Source organism: Brassica rapa, chromosome A10, assembly GCF_000309985.2.
Source record: "Brassica rapa cultivar Chiifu-401-42 chromosome A10, CAAS_Brap_v3.01, whole genome shotgun sequence".
NCBI lineage: Eukaryota > Viridiplantae > Streptophyta > Magnoliopsida > Brassicales > Brassicaceae > Brassica > Brassica rapa.
The window spans coordinates 1,147,997-1,162,321 of record NC_024804.2 but is presented as its reverse complement, the minus strand read 5'-3'; the positions used below and the strand labels follow the sequence as shown (position 1 = coordinate 1,162,321).

Sequence of the window (14,325 nt, the reverse complement as noted above, 5' to 3'; positions counted from 1 at the left end):
CCTAATTAACAAAGGATTCTTTTTATTCCTAACGAAAAGGGAGAATCAATAAACCATTGGTAATTTATTTGTTTCCACACTAAAACATCAAACACTGGTTCCACATTACAAAAAAATCAGTTTCACAAGAAATGTAATAGATTGATAGCCTATTTGTGAGTTAAACTTCTACAAATAATCGATGATTGACTAGGCTGTATTAACTGTTATAACAGAATATGTAATAGGTTTTTTTTGTCAAACGAACATGTAATAGTTTGAATGTGATTTCCGACGTCATCATGGGTAAGTCTCTTAAGTGATTGTTGCTTTCAGATTCCCTCTGTTTTGAATCCTTATACCTAGAAACATAGATTTGTGTAAGTCCATCTATCTTCCATACTTCACTGGCGTTAGCTCCTTGGAACCATTTGGAAACTCTTAACTCGTCAATTGTGTGCTGCAATCCAAATAATTAAAGAAAGTTTAGGAGTGGCTGTTGAAAAGCATATACCTTCTTTAAACCAAAGGCGTCTCTGGTTAAAAACTACTACTACTAGAGTGAGTTGCCGAGTCTGATGATGTAGGTATGTTAAAACGGGCTTGCCTGGCCCGTTTACGTCCGAGTCCGTTTAGGAGCAAAATGATCATCTTTCCTCTTCCAAAGTCTGATATCTGCTTCCGGGCTCTCAGTTCATGCTCACGTAGCTGGACCAATTCTGCATCCATACTGTTTAGAGTAATTGAACTGGAGTTTTGATACGAATTCTTCTTTGGTTTCCTAAATTAATTTCTTTTAATAATTAATTAGTTTTTCTAGATAATATTTCAATATATATATATGAATTTTGAGATATATGATAAAAAGGAATAACTAAGTTTGATAAAAAGGAAGAAGTTTGATGTATATATGCTGTAAAGTTTTGTTCCGCATATATATATATATAAATAATGAAGTCTAATGCATGAATTGAAAACATACAAGAAATCGGAAAAAAAAAAAGCCTCCGATCAATATTTTAGCAGATGGAGAAGGCATTGAGTTTGGAGATAGATGACTTTTCGAAGAAGAACAATGGGATAAAGTCCGATAACTTCTCAAGTGGTGGCTGCGAATGGTAAATAAAAAGAATCACCTCTAGTTTTTTTTTTTTTGATATTTGATTTTCAGAACTAAAAGTTTTTTTTTTCTTTCTTCTTAGGTTTGTTAAGGTGTATCCCAAGGGATACCGTTGCTCTGATCACTTGTCTCTGTTCCTACACGTTGTGAATCCTGAATCATTGAGACGTGGATGGAAAAGGAGAGCTATTTATTGCTTCGTTTTATCGAATCAATCCGGCCAAGTTCTATACAGATCACCAAGTAATCAACTTGATTATTATATGTCCCACGTACTCTTGTGCATTTGAATGACGAAGAACACAAGTTGATATATATATATATATATATTGGTTTTTTTTTTTTTATCTTTACAGATGAAAGCAAGTGCGATTTGTTCTGCGCTGAGGTCCCAAACTGGGGTTGCCAGAAGACGTTGCCTCTTACCGAGCTAGGGTTCCTGGAAAAGAACAAACTAACCGTTGAAGTCTACATCAAAGTAGTTGAAGTTGTTCATCAAGGAAAATCAACCGAGAATGATATTATAGATTTTAATGGTTTCCAAATCATTGCTTCTCAAGTAAGTTAACGAGACTCCCATTAGTGTGGTGGATTTGAATCCAATTATTATAATAACACACTCTCTGTTTTCTGTTTGTTCTCATTGGCAGGCTTTTTCAGTGGCCAATATTGTCTCACAGGACCCATACTTTGTAGTAGATTTCAGACCGGAGAACCAATGGGTCCAAACAAAGTATATGTCTCTCCTTGGCCTCGTCGAGACACTGAGCAAGTCTCCACAGAGCTTGTCTGCGACTGAACTAAGCAATGCTCAAAGAGATTTGACTGCACTGACTGAAGCAGGCTTCAAGCTCGACTGGTTAAATTCAAAGCTTGAGGAGGTTTCCTTGGAGTGGAAGAAAGCATCACATTCTGATGGATCTTCTGTCCAACAACTCAAGGAACAGGTCAAGAATGTGGAATTGTCTTTGTCGGATCTCATTGTTGAACTGGAGAATGTGAAGATTAAATCTGCTGCTGCTGCCAAAGTTTCTTCGTTTCAGTTTATAGATTTTCTTATTAAGAAATTCTTTCTCTCTTGCTTCTCATTCTCAAAATCCTAGCTGATCTATGTTTTATAGATATAGCTTTCAGGAGTTTCCATCTAAACAAAAATAATTGGTCAATGCGTTATGATCCCATTAACATTGAGGATGATTATATGTTTGAGCTCTTATCAAGCTAGTTTAAATTCTTATTCTTTTTCATTATCTGTTCTGATCACTTTTTGTTACATAGTATAATAACCATTAAGCAATTCATTCTCTTTACTTTTTTTTCCCTGAAATTCAGTATCCGTTTGGTGGTCCTCTCTTGCTATTGTGTAGACAATGGTGGAATTTTTTTTAAGTATAGTTACTTAGTCCAGCTTTCTCTTTTTTTTTTTGAATAAAAGTCCAGCTTTCTCATACTTCGACTTGGGGGTTTTGATGGAAATTTGATGATTATATGAAGAAACTTAGTCTTATGATGTTTAACCTCTTGAGCACTGTATATATATATGTATGGTGTTATCATATAAATAGAGATGTTCATGAATCACAATACCATTATTATCTATATATATATATATATATCTTTATATATAAAGTAGTGTTTCTTTCTCTCCTAGAGTGTCCACATAGGATGCCACATAGATAATTCGTTTTATGTTGTAGCGACACGTGTCCCAAGAGAAAAACTCATCGTTTCAATTATGTGTTTTCACGTGATTCAGCCCGAAGATAGAGAGACAGCCGCAAGATTTTCTAGGGTTTGCTGTTCTTCCGCAATTAAAACAATCTTCTCTTTCGATCTCTGATACAGCTATGAGTTTCGATATCTTCAATCCACATGAGAATTGCTTTGTGAATCTTCGACCTGAGGTTATGTCTTCTTCCTTTCTTTCCTTCCCCTTCTGACCTTCGCCTTCTTTATGACTGTCCACGTTTGTTTCTAGGGTTCATCGTCCTCTACAGCAAGCTCTGATACGGTCAACCAACAATGGAGGGGAAAAGGTTGTGTGAGATGAGTGTTAGTGAGGAATCTCTGCATCGATCTCGGTTAATGTAAGATTCATTGCTCAACATGGTCACTCTCTATTCTCTGATTCTGCTTCTGCTTCTGCTTCATATACCTTTAAAAAATCGTTGATTCAAATCGGATTGGTGCATAATCTTTCATATTAAATAGAAATACTTAGTATCTGATTGCCTGGTTTGGATATTGAGTTCTGAATTTTGGAAACCTTATGTAATTGGAATTGCAGCTCCTTCTTCATGTTCTGTATGTTGCTTGCATTCTCAGTACTTTTGTTATTTTTCAACCACCAGCACACCATTGTTGTGTTTGAGAGAGTTAGTAAGTGTAATACGTGTCCTAGATTTAATTGCCGCTGCATATGCTATTACTAGCTCTTTCTTCATATTCTTTCTCTTGCTAGAATTCTCTTTACATTCTAACTATTGTTTATGTTATAACATAGAAAGTTCAGATCTTGGATTGTTCGGGACCAACAACCAGCGTAACTGTTCTGTATCTATGGCAGAGAGATTTTAATGTTCAACCTCTAAACATGTTCTTGACTCCTTTAGCCATCTCTACCTCAATGTGTGCGTTGTCTTCTGAGAGGCGGTGTATCTGCGGATATAAAAAGGTATATTTTCATCCTCTCAAAACCATCTTCTATATCTCTCTTAGTATACTTATAGTATTTTTTCTCCGATTTGAAGGCTGGCAGTTGTTTGTGCGGCTGCTCGGATTTGTGAAACGAGTGAAACTGAAGCAGATTGATCTCTTAGTTCCAGTGACATAAGAAACTTTCTCCGTGTAAGAAAACTCCAAAACTATTTGTTACAGAAGCCTTGTGTTAATATCTTGAAAACATGTGTAACAGGTCATCATCTTTACTGCAAGAGGGTGGCGCATATCATAGATTCAATCACTATGCTTACCTTGACATGTCGTGGTCTCCGTAAGTCACTAATCTGTATCTTTTGAAATGTTTTTAAGTTTTGAAAGTCGAGCTGTTGTATAACTCCCACAAGCTCATCATCTTCCACCAAATGTTTCTCAACTGTCAACTACTGTATTAACTCTAATGATCTTTTCTAATCATATTCTCTTCCAGTTTCTTCAATTTATGGGATGCAGATCATTGTTTACACGTTAGTATAAACTTTGAAACGTTCTTTATGCGCTTTCATAAGTAAGAACTATCTGAATCTTTTCCTCTTCAGCAGCCATGTGATTTGTGGATGAATTTTGGTGACTGTTACATTCATCTTGAGCGGAACACTCCTTCTGTTACAAAATTATGTCTCATGACAGTTCATTAGCTTCTTCTTTCATTGAAAAAATTTAATGTGCTTCTTTGAGCATTAGTGCAACTACAGACACATATGTAGCCCGGAGTGTATCAGTAGAGAAAACCGCAAGCAACACGGCTCTAGACGAGATCTTGCCTTGCATATACAATTCTACAGCTCAAGCAATTTTGATACGTAGCAAAGAGTTGACGGATCAGCTCGTGGAGCTCATTAGTTGTACCATTGTTCATGAGATGGTTAATTAGGTTGGCTAACAAGAACTGTTACGCCGTTGATTTGATGTTGATCTGTATATAACGATCATGTATCACAGTTTCCCTAAAACGTTGGTTGACTAAGGATGGTGATTATTTATAATGTACCAAGGTCCAACATACCAGGAGTTTGTTAATATTTGCTTAGGAGATGGTCTATGAGAAGTGGCCAGGTCATGGGGTTGATGGGGAGAAATCAGCTGTCCAGGTTGATGATTCTTACTTAAGTTTATGACTGGTGTAGAGTTACAGGTATTGTTGCTACTAATGTTAATGTTAATCCTAAAAATTGGTTGCAGGTATATAGTCATGTCCAAGAATTGGTAAATCTGCTCCTGTCTATCATCATTGGTGATGGAGAAAAATTGAAGCATCAACACCACTACAAAGGAAGCAGAGTCAGCAGAAGCCGAAGCAAAAGCAGCTCAAGCTTATGCTGAGAAGCTTCAAAGACACTGAGAGGACGAAACCTCTGCAAAATGGTAAACACATTCTCCTTATATCACATAACACAATAAAGGAAATACCTTTTCATAGTCGTATTGAAACTCTGATATAACAGATGGTTTGTATGAGAGGTGACGTAGGAGGAAGAAGAATGTGTTGCAGGTGAAGAAGATGAATGTGTTGGAGGTGAACAGAGAGAGAAGCGTAGAAGTAGTGTCTGTTGTTGATTCTCTACTTGGAAACTCTTTTTAATTGTAAACAGTAATCTCAAATGCTAACACTCTTTCTATCTGTAACAAATAATTCTTTAGCTGGAGAATTTTTACAGATTAAAAATGTGTTATATATTGTGAAATTGGAAAGATACGTGGGCAAGTTTTAATGTTATAGCATGTATAAAAAATTTGTTTTATAGTCTGAGAAAGAAATTGATGGAGCCATTAACAAATCACTCTTCGTTATTGTTTTCTAATGTTCTGTTATTTAATTCATGCCTGAAACATTTTTGCACCAAAAGCTATTTTCACTATTATGTAACCTAAAGCGGGTTAAGTCGTGACCAAATATTTTTTTTCACATCAAATATTTTTTCTTACAAAAATATTCAAAACAAAAAGATATTTTTCTCTTTATATCAAAAATGAATATTGATACATTATTTTGTAGTAAACTATATCTCAAAGTTTTTAACCAATAGCATCTCGAAAAGACAATTTTTTTTTTAAAGTTTACATTTTACCAATAAACAATGTATTGAAAATGAAAAAATATATATTTTTTTTGAAATAATGTATATTTTTTTGTTTGCAACGGAAAAGTATATATCTATAACATTAAACCAAAAAATAAAAATAAAAATGTCTAAAATTAAAAAAATATGTCAAGAATTCGACAGTCTTTAAACTAAAATCAAAAACTAATATAAAAAAAATTACATAATATAATGTAATTTGACAAAAATAATAAAAATAAAATAAAATAAACATATAAAAAGACTTACACCATTAAGATGAACCTTATAAAAGCATCTTAACAATCCTATTATTAAATTTGGTTTTTGCAATAAAATTTGGGGCTCAATATGATAATATCAAATAATTTCAACCAAAAGGATGTAAAAACGAAGAAATGATATAACTGTTTACACATAATATATAATCATATTCTTAAAAATATAAAAATATAAAATTAAAACTGTTGTTAGATTGCAATATATTTTTTTATGTTTATATTTTAAAAAATGATATAGTAAATAGTAATATTTGCATAGAAGTTTTAGTGACAGTTAGAAAAGTTGTTTTATTTACTTTTTTTAATGAAATTTGTTATATGAATAAGATATACTCCATCCGTATCACTTCAAGTGGTGTTTAAAGGAAAAAAATTTGTTTTAAAATAATTGATGTTCTCATTATTCTAGATAAAATTTAATATCATTTAAACTTTGTGACTAATTGCAAAATACTGATTTTTTTTATTGGTTGAATTAATTTTATTTAATGATATTTTATGTAACCAAGATAAATTGTATAGAAGTTTGTATTTTTTTGATCCAAGTGCAAAAACCTTAAAAATTACTTAAAGTGATACAGAGGGAGTATAATTTGGGTTTACTTAAAATAGTGAGTATCTATATTAGCTTTACCTATTACAATTGCAATAAAATATATTATAAACATTAAATAACAATAAGAAAATTAATAAACAAAACAATTTGACATAAATAGTATATATAACAAACTAGAATATATATATAAGCATAAATAAATTTTGATGTATCGATTTTTATAGAAGATATAATTCGTGTAAATTTTATTTTATGTTAAATTGGGTGTGAGTATGATTATGTTGTCTACACCAAATTCTAATTATATAAATAAAAATGATCGATTCTTAATATTTTTGCTGTTTTGGTTTAGAGTTGTAAAATTTTGTAGTGTTTTACGTATTATAATATGTAAATACATAAAGCAATCGAAATTATTCAAAAGAGAGTGAGTTTTAGTTTTCAAATACCATTGTATCTATTTTTTGTCAGCGTTTATAAAATAGTGGAGAAAGAGGTTTTAATTTAGAGGAACTCTTTGTCGAAGTTATTATAGTTGTTTTGGATAATGTTAGTAATTGCTATTATTAACAACCGTTGTTGTTTTTTTGGCATTTTAAAAAACTATTGACTAAATCACTTTCATTGCAGGAACAGCAGCCAATCTGACATCCAACCCTTATGAGATTATACGAAGACATCATTTTCAGAAATACAAATACTAATAGTTTGAGACTCTTGACTCTGTTTTTATTTTAAATTCCATCAACAGACGGCTTTGGCTTATCTTACAATTCTACATTTCCCGTTCTCATGGAAAACATCCTATTAAAACTGACATATTATTCTAATAATTGGTTTCAAATACAGAGTCCCTAATATGTATTTAATGTGTTCCAATGGTTCATTGTAGCCATGGAATATATCATATTACCTTATTTACAAAGCAAATAAAATAAATATATTTCAAATAAATCAACACAACTGGTGCGTGACATAACCTCATAAAATATAATCCATACAACATAAACTAATCAAACATACTTATAAACGGAAGAATTTAAACTAATATTAAAAAAAACAAAAAATAGATTGTACATCCGTAATATTGTTAAGTGGAAATAGTCATTCGTATATTCCGATGGAAAGAAATATATATATTAATAAAAATTAAAAAGGTGCCCAACATGTCGAGATACGATACTTTAGTATTATTATGTTTGGTTTACATGAATAATAATTAACAGACCTAATAATAAATTTTACTCATATATTTACTTAATCTATAATTACAAGTTAGTTTCTTCGCTCACGAGATTCTTTAGATTCATCCAACTCCAAAAAATTACCAAAAATGATGTGATTGCACCATGAAAAAATAAATAAATCAAAACTACTTATCAATATAGCATGGTATATTTAGTCTTCAAATACAATAATACGTACATAATTTAACTAATATGTATATTTTTAAATATAACAATTTATATTAAATATTTAATCTAACTATTCACATTATTTTTAAATTATCATCCCGCCCGTAGGGCGGGCCGACCCTAGTGAAGCCACCTCAACATTTAAATATTTAATCTAACTATTCACATTATTCACATTATTAACATATCTTTATATATAAAAGAGAGTTTGATCTCTCCTAGTGAAGCCACCTCAACATCCAGGTCACAAATTCGTGCTCTGTCGTGCTGACACGTGTCGCCTTCCCTCTCAACGCAGCGTTTCATTAATGTATGGCGTCATGGGCTTTCCGTTTATTGTATGTTACTGGTCTTGGAATCGTGCAAACATCCGGCCTGGAAAGTGAAAACAGAAATACTCTCCCCCTAACCCTAATACGGCTTAAAATAACCCACGAAGATCGTCTCTCATCTTCATGCGGCCGCGGTGACGTTTGCGCTTACTGTAACAGACTTCTTTATGGATTCCTCTTTAATCCTGTTGATTTATTCTCCCATGATGTGTCTTCGATGCGTTGATTAGGTCTGAAAGGCGGTGTGTTTTCAGCATAAATATGTGAGCAATCCTCATCTGGGACTCATCATCTCTTTCAATTCTCTGAAAGTATCTCAGGTTAAGCGAGGCGGCGAGGGTCGACACACTCCTCATGTACGCCAAGGGTTGACATCGCCATTAACGATCGTCTAACTCTTCGACCCACTCCAGCCACGATTCCCCATTCAATGCGTTGTCCCTTTCTACAAGGCGGTAGATCTCCAGCTATAAGAAGGTCAGCTTTCATCCCGTGAACATCATTATCATCCTCACATTTAGAAAGCTTGAGTTTAAATGATTTTTGTTTCGTTTATTGATTTGTTTTTTTTTATATGTATTTATGATTTGGGTATCGTTTATTGATTAAGAAACCTTGAGTTTTGATGATCTTGATTTCGTTTTATGTTTTCTCTGTTTGTTGATGTAAGATGATTTGGTTTCGTTTATTAATTTAGAAAGCTCGAGTTGACAGAAAAAAATTTAGAAAGCTTGATTTTAGACGCTTTTGGTTTCGTTTATTTATTTTGTTTTTGTTTGTTACTGTAAAAAAATTTTGGTTTCGTTTATTGCTTCTTGAGTCCATATACCGTGTGCAGATATGTGTTGTTGATGAGACCGACCGACGAAGCTGTTTTGATTACCAGTATCCAGTTTCAAAGGTCTCGGTTACACTAGAACAAGAAGTTCTCACAACGCTTACACAAATACATCGATTTGTGAGAATAATCTTACGTCCCAAGTTTTTCAAAACTATAAACTGGTAAGCTCTTATACAATTCCCCAAGGTTGTTCTTAAGTCTGCTAATTTTGATTGCTTAAATTAAATTCTTTGCACAGATTCTTCCAATGGCGTTCCCACGAGAACAAGCCAAGAAAGATGACGCTGTTAGTTAAATACTTGGCAAGTTTCTATCGAATTTTCTTATTCATTTTTTGTTTAATTCGTGAGTTGTTTTAAATTCAATTTTCTTACTTTATTTTGATTGCGTAGATTGTAAATTAAAAAACAAGCAAGATAGGATACTCGGGGAGGTCAGGAATGAGAAAGTTGAGCAATGATTAAGAGATGGATGAGATTGGGATTGGGGTTTCAGGGTTGAATTATGAGTCTGATGAGTTGAACAAGAGCAGTAAGACTACTAAGAGTGTTCAAAATGGAGGAGGTAATGTAAGAAGAGAATGCCTGCTAAGAATCTGATGGCTGAGAAGAGGAGGAGGTGGGTGATAGGCTTTATATGCTTAGATCAGTTGGCCCCAAGATCAGCAAAATAACAATTACTTCTCTCTGATCTCCTCAAGGGCTTCGTCTTCATCATTTACTTATCACCGTTAGAGTTCGATAGATTCTGTGTTGTGTTTGTTGCGATGGAATTTCATTAACAACCACATACATTATGCATTAAACCTCAGACTTCGGTTCGTGTCAATTTCAAAGATACCACATGCAGCTGTTTATTAGCTTTCCAAAAAAATTTATTCACAGACCCATCAATAGTGTCCAAAATAGTAGATTCAGTGATCCATTCCAGTTACGCAACTTGATATATAACAAACTCACTCAGTTGACAAAAAAATAACAAACACTCACGTGGATAGCTCACCGAACCTCCCGTACTGCATAGATTAAGTTTGGCTGATTTTCCACAGGAATTTGATGCCCAAAATAACAAGTCCCACATCATAAAGGATATCAATTAATAAATCAAAACTAATCCCTTTCTAGAGTTGGAGACTTGGAGGCACGCTTAAATTATTGATCCAGAATATAAAACCAAATACCCAAACACCATAAGATGCTACCTTAAATAACTGGATATTGATAGTAAAACAGAGGCACGCTCACAGAAGGTACGAAAATAGTAACCCACCATAATCTACAAAGTTAGTTATATTAAAGAAATATGGCAAAGCTGAATCAAATGGATATACAAAAAAAAAGATGACAAAAAAATAACCATATAAATTTGCAAAACCTTCGACATTGTATATGTAAATAAAAAGATTAGTCTTTTTAATATATATATATATATATAATATAACCAACAAATAATATTTGGTGAAAATTTAGTCAACAAATAATATTTTTTTGAAGATACATAATATAACCCAATACATAAATTTAAGAGTACATAGAAAATTTCAACAATATATAAAAATTACAAAAAGGAAACCAAAACCACAACCCTGTCCATACCCAGACCGGGATAAACCAATTCCAAAGCTTAAAATGAAGGACAGGTAAGCTTTTCTACACCAAAAAAAAATTACCAAAACCAATTGCCACTATATGTTTAATATGTGTGAGAAGGTTGGCAGATGAGCTATGTTACGTTTGGTTGAGCGTGTTCATATTTCACTTCCGTTGACAACTCAGTCGATGGTCTCATAAATACATGTGTGGATTTATTGTATTTTTATGTAACCACAAACTTCTTGATATACTATAGATTGTTTGAGGCTTCAAACAAAGAGATTGTGATTGAATATAACTCAGTTCTCTCTTCTCAACTCATGGTTCTGAGTATAAGTGATACCTTACAATCAGTAAGTGATGAGACTGTCCCATAAATTTCACTTTGATAAAGTCTATGATTGTTTCTCTACGTTTGTGTTTAAATGTTATATCTTTTATTTTATCTTTTCCAACTTCGTTGATCAGAGCAACGAATACACAACTATTAAATAGTTTTTGTAATTCCTACTTGATTTTCTGCCAGCTAAATATATTTTGTCAAATTGAATTATAAATAATATATATGTATATATTATTACATTCTCTGAATTTTTTTTTTTGTAATTTTGTGTTCTCTAAAAAATAGAGAATATTAATATTTGTGTAGTTCCTACTGTCTGAGTCTGTTTAAGTTGATGAAAAAAAATAAGTTATTGTCATTTTAATTCTAACAAAAAATATTTATTAAAAACAACAATATGTTCTTAGAATTTTTTTCTATTATTTTTTTGTCTGTAATATCGCTTTCAATGTATAATAATTTTAAATGCTTCATACAATTAATATAAATTCATATAAATAGTTTTTATTATAACTTCCCGCCCGTAGGGCGGGCCAACCCTAGTATCTATATATATAAAGAAATGTTCGCCTCTCTCCCGTGAAGCCACGTCATCAATTCGTGCGTTCTGGGAGTGACACGTGTCCCATTTTATATTTAGGACCAAAATAAATGAATACAGTTAAGGGTAATTGAACCCAGCACCTCTAGCACTGGTAATTTCTCTTAGAACCACTAGGCTAAAGTCACTTTTTATAAATATGTGGCCGCGAAAATACTTATTATCATGTCAGCTGGAAGCCCATGCTTCTTCTACTTGTGGCCAGGACCGACACTGAACTGACATCAAGATGAAGATCGTGAAGTTAAAAACTTTGCTCCAAACAGTTTTGCAATGTTTCCAACCTTTATAACTTGATGCATATAATATATATCAAAATACATTTGTTGTACACGTTTTTATTAGTTTTGCTTTTAAAAGAAGGTATTTACAGTTATAAATGTTTTGTGTCAGTGAAGTAATGGTTGAAAAATCTCTATACATATGTCATTTCAAAATAACACCCAACTTCTATATATAGTCAATACATATGTCCATGTTATATTCTAGACTAAATATTTTCTCTTTTAAAAATATAGAAAACAATTTTTTTAGTCTACAAGCAAATGTTGTAGAGCAAGTATGCATTATACAAAATAATATATATTTAAAATCTATACATAAAAACATAAAAGTTGTTATATGCCTCTTTCTGACACATGCACACTCCACTATGAATAAGAATTAAAAAAAAACAGTATTGTCATCAAACTTTATCACAAATCCACATTTGTACATCTATAATTATGAGTTGGACAATTAGTTAATTTGATACAATACCAAAGCAAGAATAATCGAAAAACAACTATACCACCGCATACTAATAAGTAAGACATAACAAATAACTAAATTCTTGAATCTTAAAACAAATTTCAACTCGAGCATTTAGTGAATATCAAATTAACTAATATCCCGCCCGTAGGGCGGGCTAACCCTAGTATATATATATAAATATGTTCACCTCCTTCCTGTGATGCCACGTTATCAAGTCGTACATTATGGGAGTGACACGTGTCCCATTTTATATTTGGGGCCAAAATAAAACAAAAAACTGTCAGGGGTAATTGAACCCAGCACCTCCAGCACTAGTAATTTCTCTTAGAACCACTAGACTAAAGCCACTTTTTATAAATATGAGGCCGCGAAAATACTTATTATCGTGTTGGCTGGAAGCCCATGCTTTTTCTGCTTGTGGCTAGGGCCGGCACTGAACTGACGTCAAGATGAAAATCGTGAAGTTAAAAACTTTGCTCCAAACAGTTTTGCAATGTTTTCAACCTTTATAACTTGATGCATATAATATATATCAAAATACATTTGTTGTACACGCTTTTATTAGTTTTGCTTTTAAAAGAAGGTATTTGCAGTTATAAATGTTTTGTGCCAGTGAAGTAATAGTTGAAAAACCTCTATACATATGTCATTTTAAAATAACACCCAACTTCTATATATAGTCAATACATATGTCCATGTTATATTCTAGACTAAATATTTTCTCTTTTAAAAATATAGAAAACAGTTTTTTTAGTCTACAAGCAAATGTTGTAGAGCAAGTATGCATTATACAAAATAATATATATTTAAAAACCTATACGCAAAAACATAAAAGTTGATATAGGCCTCTTTCTGACACATGCACACTCCACTATGAATAGGAATTAAAAAAAAAACAGTATTGTCATCAAACTTTATCACAAATCCACATTTGTACATCTATAATTATGAGTTAGACAATTAGTTAATTTGATACAATACCAAAACAAGAATAATCGAAAAACAACTATACCACTGCATACTAATAAGTAACACATAACAGATAACCAAATTCTTGAATCTTAAAACAAATTTGAATTCGAGCATTTAGTGAATATCAAATTAACTAATATCCCGTCCGTACGGCGGGCCGACCCTAGTATATAATAATAAAGGAGAGTTTTCTCCCTCATTATGATGCCACCTCACCATTCAGCATAGGGTATTTTAGGATACGTGTCAAGACACTTAAGGGTCTGACTGGTTCAAACGCAGCGGCTGCAGTTGCGGTTGCGGGAGTTTGTGGATGCGGGCGGTTGCGGTTTCTAACGGTTTTAAGAGATTTGTACGACTGGTACTGCGGTTAAAAATTGGTGCGTTTGCGGGTGACTTATGACTGGTTAACTACCTAACGCGGTAACAGTCAAATAATAAATTAACAATATTTACATTTAATATAATTATGAAAATATTAAAAATCATAAAATTATAATAAATATAAAATTTATATTTAGAAAGTTATAATTTTAATTTTTGAAAATTTATTGAAATTGTTTTTATTATAAAATTTTATAATATTAATTGAAATATAATAGATATATTTTAATATTTTCATAATTTCAATTTTAAATTTTTTATTAAATATTTTTACTTTTGTATATATATTGTTTTAAAAAAAGAAAAAAAAATTTACCCTCCCGCAACCGCCCGCAACCGCAAACGCTAGCTGGAGCCAGCTTTTGAATTTATGAGATT

The 14,325-nt window shown here is 32.3% G+C and overlaps 1 protein-coding gene and 1 long non-coding RNA gene across 2 annotated transcripts; both read left to right on the top strand.

Moving 5' to 3' along the window:
* Positions 1-1,005: 1,005 nt before the first annotated feature.
* Positions 1,006-2,202, top strand: LOC103844326 (MATH domain and coiled-coil domain-containing protein At2g42465). The gene is made up of 4 exons (XM_009121128.3): positions 1,006-1,097; positions 1,182-1,342; positions 1,456-1,658; positions 1,750-2,202. The coding sequence occupies exons 1-4, from the start codon at positions 1,006-1,008 to the stop codon at positions 2,200-2,202; spliced, it is 909 nt and encodes a 302-aa protein (XP_009119376.1).
* A 6,239-nt stretch (positions 2,203-8,441) lies between these two features.
* LOC103867921 lies at positions 8,442-10,736 on the top strand. The gene is made up of 3 exons (XR_632761.2): positions 8,442-8,938; positions 9,300-9,463; positions 9,541-10,736. It is a non-coding gene; the product is annotated as an uncharacterized LOC103867921 (long non-coding RNA).
* The last annotated feature ends 3,589 nt before the right edge of the window (positions 10,737-14,325 follow it).

Excerpts from the sequence above, each read along its gene's own strand:
- LOC103844326 (XM_009121128.3), top strand. The coding sequence starts at position 1,006 with ATGGAGAAGGCATTGAGTTTGGAGATAGATGACTTTTCGAAGAAGAAC. Across the intron at positions 1,098-1,181 it reads TCAAGTGGTGGCTGCGAATG|GTTTGTTAAGGTGTATCCCA; the intron begins GTAAATAAAAAG and ends CTTTCTTCTTAG. Across the intron at positions 1,659-1,749 it reads TCCAAATCATTGCTTCTCAA|GCTTTTTCAGTGGCCAATAT; the intron begins GTAAGTTAACGA and ends TCTCATTGGCAG.